The 9,243-nt window shown below is 27.4% G+C and overlaps 2 protein-coding genes across 2 annotated transcripts; both read left to right on the top strand.

The window, feature by feature from the left end:
• The first annotated feature begins 292 nt into the window (after positions 1-292).
• LOC101514522 (uncharacterized) lies at positions 293-1,168 on the top strand. Its single transcript, XM_004509892.1, has one exon. The coding sequence runs from the start codon at positions 293-295 to the stop codon at positions 1,166-1,168; it is 876 nt and encodes a 291-aa protein (XP_004509949.1).
• Positions 1,169-5,067: 3,899 nt separating this feature from the next.
• LOC101514199 (uncharacterized) lies at positions 5,068-5,943 on the top strand. The gene has a single exon (XM_004509891.1). The coding sequence runs from the start codon at positions 5,068-5,070 to the stop codon at positions 5,941-5,943; it is 876 nt and encodes a 291-aa protein (XP_004509948.1).
• Positions 5,944-9,243: the final 3,300 nt, after the last annotated feature.

Here is a 9,243-nt window from a genome sequence, read left to right as displayed (position 1 = left end):
TTGTAAAGCAAATTTAAGTTCCTTATTTACAAAATATAATACAAATTCGTTTTGTTTAGTATTTACAAGAAACAAAAGATAAGGTATAACGCAAAAAATTACCCAATTCTGAACACTTTTCACACCTTCCATGTGTAATAACCTCTCAAAATCACATAGCGAACCGATTTCCATTTAACCATAGAAGTCTAACCTTCTATTTTGATTTATATATAAATATTTCTCATATTACAATCACTTCCAACATTTAATTATCCTCACGGCATATTTTAATCTTACAACTGCAAAAAAAATGCATAAAACATCCCCAAATATTGAAATGTTAAGAGTGCAAGCGCTATCAACTCTACGTATGCCTCACCATTTTCTTGAATTTGAAGGCTTTGCTCCCATGCAAAATAAACTTGATACATATTGTTGCAGCAAACAAGAAATTCACAACGACGATTTTATTGATTTTAGTGGCTTTGCTCCCATTCCAGAAAAACTTGATACATATTGTTGTACCAAAAATCAAACACACAACAACGCTGAAGAAAATTTTAAGGAGAAAGAGTTTAGTTTTGCATGCACCGATGTCCAAGGAACGTCTGTATTTGCCGATGAGATATTTGAAAATGGAAAAATACGATCAATACTCCTTAATTTTGACAAATCTATTTTCTTATTGAATGCATCAAATAATGATACATCAAATCTTCGACCACCGTTAAAGAAGATTTTTATTGAGATGTCTGAAAATTCAAACTCGAGATCGAGTGATATTTCAAAAGAACCTCATAAAGAGCCCTTGAAAAATAGGATAATGGTCGAGGTGAAGATTTCAAATGAGTGTTACGAAAAAAGTAACTCCACAGGGTCCTCAAAGTTGTGGAGATTTCGACAAAATATAAACCTTCGAAGTAACAGTGACCATAAGGATGCTTTTGTTCTATTGAATCCTTCAGTGCCATCAATGGTCAACAAGCCGAAGGTACAAAAAATCGTTGTCAAAAAGAAAAAGGATGATATAAATAAATCTACATTATCGGCTTACGAGAAGTTTTATGTCATGAACAAAATGAGGAAAGATAACAATAAACGAAGATCATTTTTGCCTTACAAGCACTATTTATTTGGGATATTTACCAACATGAATGGATTGAGTAGGAATCTACACCCCTTTTGAGATTTAATTATCAAGTTTTCTCTTATTGTGGCTTTATCTAATTATGATATAGAGAAACTATTTTATGTACATAATAATTAGGCGATTAGTAATAGGTTTTACTTTTCTCTTGATCAAAATCTAGAGTTTGTAGATGATAATGTAGATTGAATGTGTATTTTTTATGATACAATACACTGTTACGAGTTCATTTAATCAAAGAGAAAATTGTGACAAGTATATGCTTTTATCATATCTATTTATCATGGAAGCAAACAAACAAATGAAAAGAAATAAATTTTTTATTTTATCTTGTTCTCTATCCACCCCACTAAAATTGAACGGTTGCTTTTTGGAGCCTCGTCTATAATTTGGAGTAGGACATCTAACAATTCCTAATTTCTATATAGAAGGTTCGATTGGATGATGTTCGATTAAGCAGTCATTGCATGTCACATACTTGATGACTCTATTCTCAATCTGATTTAGTCATTACCGCTCAGTGTTGATGTTTAAAACAATTTCTGAATCTTCGCGTCTACCTTGGTCTCTGTTCATATCACAAAGAGGGCTATAATAGTGGATGAAGAAAAAGTAATTTTTTTTACTTAATTGGTTTCAACATAGGTTTTCTACGATAGACTTATTTCGATGTTAAAAGTTAAATTCTTCTAAAGAGAGACTAATGAAAAATAAAATTGGAGAGATAAAAAAAAAAAGAAATAAATTGGGGTGAGAAAAGTTTGAAGAAGAAATAGAAAAATTAGACTTCAGATAATTATTTTCAATAATTTATTTAAGCAAATAACAATATTTAAATTATTTTCTCGATGATTACAGGCTAAAGAATTTTGTTATTGTTACGTATGTTTCTCAACCATGAAATGTCATGTCTTATTTACTAGTAAAAATACACCATCAAAGAACCTTAGCGTAAATGTTGTAACATCTCATGTTGTTTACCGGAAATGTGTCTAGGTTATCTTTTAAGCTTTGTCAAACATAGCATAAATATCACAAAATCAAAAATTTCAAATAAATGTTATATAATCAATTTCAATACTAATTAGATGAACATCCATAATCCTCCGTTCGCGTTAAATGGTTACCTTAATCCATGTCAATATTCATATGCATGAGAGTGTAATGGGAAAATGAGGGAAGAGTTCGTTCCATTTAGTTTTCAAAACAAGGCATCATACAAAAGGTTTTTGGTGAGAATTGACGTGAGTTATAGAGAAGAGTTAGATCATAGTGGTCGTATTTTAAGGAGCAATCTTATTCTACTCGAAGGTTTAAGGTAGACTTACTTAACCTAAATCGATTGTGAACAAATGTTTGGACTATAACTCTCAAGAACTCTACAAATATTACTTTGAAAATTTATTGACATTCATTTTCAAAGAAAGAGATATGAATTAAGATTAGTCAATAGTTACCATTTTATACACAATTTCTATTACAAGATAGTAAAACATAACTCAAAATTCAATTTGTGACAATTCATCTTCATCTATGCAACAAACTCTAATATTTGACAGCTCACAAATATTTTGATCTGGTATACCTACCAAAGCATACTATTTCTTTCATCTTTTATTTTCATTCTATTTAGTTTCACCAATCTGTAACGCAAATCTTTTCACATGTCCATGCAAATACAATTATTTCATACTTTATGCAATTTCATCTTCCATTTATCACTCAATGACTCCTCAATACACTTGAAAGCTCTAATTACTCATCAAACCCTTTTTTTCAATAATTATTACAAAAAAGAACGAAACATCCAATATCTTCAAAGCATAACAATGCAAGTTTAACTACATACATAGTGATCTATATTATGTTTTCAACCACTCTCTTGCATTTGATTCAAGCAATGATAAAGACATTATAAAACACAACCAATCTACACCCATTGTGACACATTCTCAGTTATAAAATACTTCAATAATATTGTTCCTCTGTTGTCAATTATTTTTGAAGATCATATATAACTATTATTGTGGAGATGAGTTAAAGATCATATATTTAGAAATGAAAAACTTCTAACCATTTCACTAATTTTTTACTATTTCACTAGAAACTTTCTATGTCTTTAACATCCACAACCTTTTCTTCTATGTGAATTTTTGCAGTTCACTCTTGAAGTTTCTTGACTGTGTCAAAATTATTTGAAATTTTAACTTCACATTCTAATTATTTTAGACGAAACAATAGTTAAAGTAATTGAAACGGTTATCCATATAAAATACCATAACTATATAATTTGGTTACAATTTTGTATTGAATTTTTATTTCGCTTGACAATTTCGTGTAACTTACATTTTTATTATATAAAAAAACATTATTATTATTTAAGTTTTTTGAACATTAAGAAATTTCTATTTTTCTTTATAGTGTTCCTTCCATATATATCACCTATAATTTCACAATAAAGAATTGTTTGAACATTTTTAAGGTTATTATGGACATTGTTTTTATCAAACTATCTATCATGAATAAATGTTATAATAATCTGCAAGACACACAATATCATTCAGTGTATGCTTAGATTGACAGTGAAATTGACTGAATTACGATGGACATATAAAATTGATAATATTAAAAAGTACATAAATTTAGAAACTCTAATGTTTCAAAACTAATATAAAATGAAAAATATACTACAGTTAGATGTACATTTTTAACAACAAAGAAATGTCTAACTATTTCAAAAGCAGTCTCATATTTTAATATAGTTTACATGGATTGTATTAGTCAACAATATTTTATCTTTTGTTTTTGTACTAAAGAAAACCTAACTTATATATAATTCTTCAAAAATATATTTACCTTTAGGCACATAAACATAGTATATTATACTATGAAACAAAATAATATTACTTTTGAATTACATATTATTGCTATTTAATATTCATTAACACATTAAATTCTATTGTGGATTAACATCTAGTTAGAATAATTATGAAAAGAATACATAATGTGGATGCTAACGAGTGCATTAACTTTTAGGAAGATATGCTAAGATTATTTATTAATCATTAAATTATTTATTATTTAGTTTATATTCACAACACTTTAAATAAAAAAGTTAAATAATTATAAATAAATAAAAGTTAATATGTTATAGTTAATTACACATATCAAGCGAAGTAAATCAACTTCTAAAATTTATGAGTCTCAATTATTGAAGTTAAAGGAAAACTAGTTAGAGTAAAATATAGATTGGACATTTTCAAACTTGTAATATTAAGAATTTATTTTTTATTTTATTTTATAAATATACAATGTTAAAAGCATGAGTTGTTAAATTTCATTGGCATGCTAAACTTCTTTTAAAGAATTTATTTATTTTTATCTTTTAAATAATTATTAAATATATATTCAAAAGTAATGACAATTTTGAATTTAAACTCTTACATTGCATAATGAACTCAAAATTTTACTTACATTTATAATTTTCGTGTGTTTATATAGTTACTAACAACAAAATACTAACTAATTAATATACCTAATGAAGAGCAACTAACAAGTGAAACGATGGAGGTTGCACTTGTGCGTGAACAGTTAAAAATAAAAAAACATAATCACGTACAAACAACTAGCGAAAAATGGGGAATGATTGTAAAGCAAATTTAAGTTCCTTATTTACAAAATATAATACAAATTCGTTTTGTTTAGTATTTACAAGAAACAAAAGATAAGGTATAACGCAAAAAATTACCCAATTCTGAACACTTTTCACACCTTCCATGTGTAATAACCTCTCAAAATCACATAGCGAACCGATTTCCATTTAACCATAGAAGTCTAACCTTCTATTTTGATTTATATATAAATATTTCTCATATTACAATCACTTCCAACATTTAATTATCCTCACGGCATATTTTAATCTTACAACTGCAAAAAAAATGCATAAAACATCCCCAAATATTGAAATGTTAAGAGTGCAAGCGCTATCAACTCTACGTATGCCTCACCATTTTCTTGAATTTGAAGGCTTTGCTCCCATGCAAAATAAACTTGATACATATTGTTGCAGCAAACAAGAAATTCACAACGACGATTTTATTGATTTTAGTGGCTTTGCTCCCATTCCAGAAAAACTTGATACATATTGTTGTACCAAAAATCAAACACACAACAACGCTGAAGAAAATTTTAAGGAGAAAGAGTTTAGTTTTGCATGCACCGATGTCCAAGGAACGTCTGTATTTGCCGATGAGATATTTGAAAATGGAAAAATACGATCAATACTCCTTAATTTTGACAAATCTATTTTCTTATTGAATGCATCAAATAATGATACATCAAATCTTCGACCACCGTTAAAGAAGATTTTTATTGAGATGTCTGAAAATTCAAACTCGAGATCGAGTGATATTTCAAAAGAACCTCATAAAGAGCCCTTGAAAAATAGGATAATGGTCGAGGTGAAGATTTCAAATGAGTGTTACGAAAAAAGTAACTCCACAGGGTCCTCAAAGTTGTGGAGATTTCGACAAAATATAAACCTTCGAAGTAACAGTGACCATAAGGATGCTTTTGTTCTATTGAATCCTTCAGTGCCATCAATGGTCAACAAGCCGAAGGTACAAAAAATCGTTGTCAAAAAGAAAAAGGATGATATAAATAAATCTACATTATCGGCTTACGAGAAGTTTTATGTCATGAACAAAATGAGGAAAGATAACAATAAACGAAGATCATTTTTGCCTTACAAGCACTATTTATTTGGGATATTTACCAACATGAATGGATTGAGTAGGAATCTACACCCCTTTTGAGATTTAATTATCAAGTTTTCTCTTATTGTGGCTTTATCTAATTATGATATAGAGAAACTATTTTATGTACATAATAATTAGGCGATTAGTAATAGGTTTTACTTTTCTCTTGATCAAAATCTAGAGTTTGTAGATGATAATGTAGATTGAATGTGTATTTTTTATGATACAATACACTGTTACGAGTTCATTTAATCAAAGAGAAAATTGTGACAAGTATATGCTTTTATCATATCTATTTATCATGGAAGCAAACAAACAAATGAAAAGAAATAAATTTTTTATTTTATCTTGTTCTCTATCCACCCCACTAAAATTGAACGGTTGCTTTTTGGAGCCTCGTCTATAATTTGGAGTAGGACATCTAACAATTCCTAATTTCTATATAGAAGGTTCGATTGGATGATGTTCGATTAAGCAGTCATTGCATGTCACATACTTGATGACTCTATTCTCAATCTGATTTAGTCATTACCGCTCAGTGTTGATGTTTAAAACAATTTCTGAATCTTCGCGTCTACCTTGGTCTCTGTTCATATCACAAAGAGGGCTATAATAGTGGATGAAGAAAAAGTAATTTTTTTTACTTAATTGGTTTCAACATAGGTTTTCTACGATAGACTTATTTCGATGTTAAAAGTTAAATTCTTCTAAAGAGAGACTAATGAAAAATAAAATTGGAGAGATAAAAAAAAAAAGAAATAAATTGGGGTGAGAAAAGTTTGAAGAAGAAATAGAAAAATTAGACTTCAGATAATTATTTTCAATAATTTATTTAAGCAAATAACAATATTTAAATTATTTTCTCGATGATTACAGGCTAAAGAATTTTGTTATTGTTACGTATGTTTCTCAACCATGAAATGTCATGTCTTATTTACTAGTAAAAATACACCATCAAAGAACCTTAGCGTAAATGTTGTAACATCTCATGTTGTTTACCGGAAATGTGTCTAGGTTATCTTTTAAGCTTTGTCAAACATAGCATAAATATCACAAAATCAAAAATTTCAAATAAATGTTATATAATCAATTTCAATACTAATTAGATGAACATCCATAATCCTCCGTTCGCGTTAAATGGTTACCTTAATCCATGTCAATATTCATATGCATGAGAGTGTAATGGGAAAATGAGGGAAGAGTTCGTTCCATTTAGTTTTCAAAACAAGGCATCATACAAAAGGTTTTTGGTGAGAATTGACGTGAGTTATAGAGAAGAGTTAGATCATAGTGGTCGTATTTTAAGGAGCAATCTTATTCTACTCGAAGGTTTAAGGTAGACTTACTTAACCTAAATCGATTGTGAACAAATGTTTGGACTATAACTCTCAAGAACTCTACAAATATTACTTTGAAAATTTATTGACATTCATTTTCAAAGAAAGAGATATGAATTAAGATTAGTCAATAGTTACCATTTTATACACAATTTCTATTACAAGATAGTAAAACATAACTCAAAATTCAATTTGTGACAATTCATCTTCATCTATGCAACAAACTCTAATATTTGACAGCTCACAAATATTTTGATCTGGTATACCTACCAAAGCATACTATTTCTTTCATCTTTTATTTTCATTCTATTTAGTTTCACCAATCTGTAACGCAAATCTTTTCACATGTCCATGCAAATACAATTATTTCATACTTTATGCAATTTCATCTTCCATTTATCACTCAATGACTCCTCAATACACTTGAAAGCTCTAATTACTCATCAAACCCTTTTTTTCAATAATTATTACAAAAAAGAACGAAACATCCAATATCTTCAAAGCATAACAATGCAAGTTTAACTACATACATAGTGATCTATATTATGTTTTCAACCACTCTCTTGCATTTGATTCAAGCAATGATAAAGACATTATAAAACACAACCAATCTACACCCATTGTGACACATTCTCAGTTATAAAATACTTCAATAATATTGTTCCTCTGTTGTCAATTATTTTTGAAGATCATATATAACTATTATTGTGGAGATGAGTTAAAGATCATATATTTAGAAATGAAAAACTTCTAACCATTTCACTAATTTTTTACTATTTCACTAGAAACTTTCTATGTCTTTAACATCCACAACCTTTTCTTCTATGTGAATTTTTGCAGTTCACTCTTGAAGTTTCTTGACTGTGTCAAAATTATTTGAAATTTTAACTTCACATTCTAATTATTTTAGACGAAACAATAGTTAAAGTAATTGAAACGGTTATCCATATAAAATACCATAACTATATAATTTGGTTACAATTTTGTATTGAATTTTTATTTCGCTTGACAATTTCGTGTAACTTACATTTTTATTATATAAAAAACATTATTATTATTTAAGTTTTTTGAACATTAAGAAATTTCTATTTTTCTTTATAGTGTTCCTTCCATATATATCACCTATAATTTCACAATAAAGAATTGTTTGAACATTTTTAAGGTTATTATGGACATTGTTTTTATCAAACTATCTATCATGAATAAATGTTATAATAATCTGCAAGACACACAATATCATTCAGTGTATGCTTAGATTGACAGTGAAATTGACTGAATTACGATGGACATATAAAATTGATAATATTAAAAAGTACATAAATTTAGAAACTCTAATGTTTCAAAACTAATATAAAATGAAAAATATACTACAGTTAGATGTACATTTTTAACAACAAAGAAATGTCTAACTATTTCAAAAGCAGTCTCATATTTTAATATAGTTTACATGGATTGTATTAGTCAACAATATTTTATCTTTTGTTTTTGTACTAAAGAAAACCTAACTTATATATAATTCTTCAAAAATATATTTACCTTTAGGCACATAAACATAGTATATTATACTATGAAACAAAATAATATTACTTTTGAATTACATATTATTGCTATTTAATATTCATTAACACATTAAATTCTATTGTGGATTAACATCTAGTTAGAATAATTATGAAAAGAATACATAATGTGGATGCTAACGAGTGCATTAACTTTTAGGAAGATATGCTAAGATTATTTATTAATCATTAAATTATTTATTATTTAGTTTATATTCACAACACTTTAAATAAAAAAGTTAAATAATTATAAATAAATAAAAGTTAATATGTTATAGTTAATTACACATATCAAGCGAAGTAAATCAACTTCTAAAATTTATGAGTCTCAATTATTGAAGTTAAAGGAAAACTAGTTAGAGTAAAATATAGATTGGACATTTTCAAACTTGTAATATTAAGAATTTATTTTTTATTTTATTTTATAAATATACAATGTTAAAAGCATGAGTTGTTAAATTTCA

Source organism: Cicer arietinum, chromosome 7, assembly GCF_000331145.2.
Source record: "Cicer arietinum cultivar CDC Frontier isolate Library 1 chromosome 7, Cicar.CDCFrontier_v2.0, whole genome shotgun sequence".
Lineage (NCBI taxonomy): Eukaryota > Viridiplantae > Streptophyta > Magnoliopsida > Fabales > Fabaceae > Cicer > Cicer arietinum.
This window is presented reverse-complemented; position numbering and strand designations above follow the sequence as displayed.

Excerpts from the sequence above, each read along its gene's own strand:
- LOC101514522 (XM_004509892.1), top strand. The coding sequence starts at position 293 with ATGCATAAAACATCCCCAAATATTGAAATGTTAAGAGTGCAAGCGCTA.
- LOC101514199 (XM_004509891.1), top strand. The coding sequence starts at position 5,068 with ATGCATAAAACATCCCCAAATATTGAAATGTTAAGAGTGCAAGCGCTA.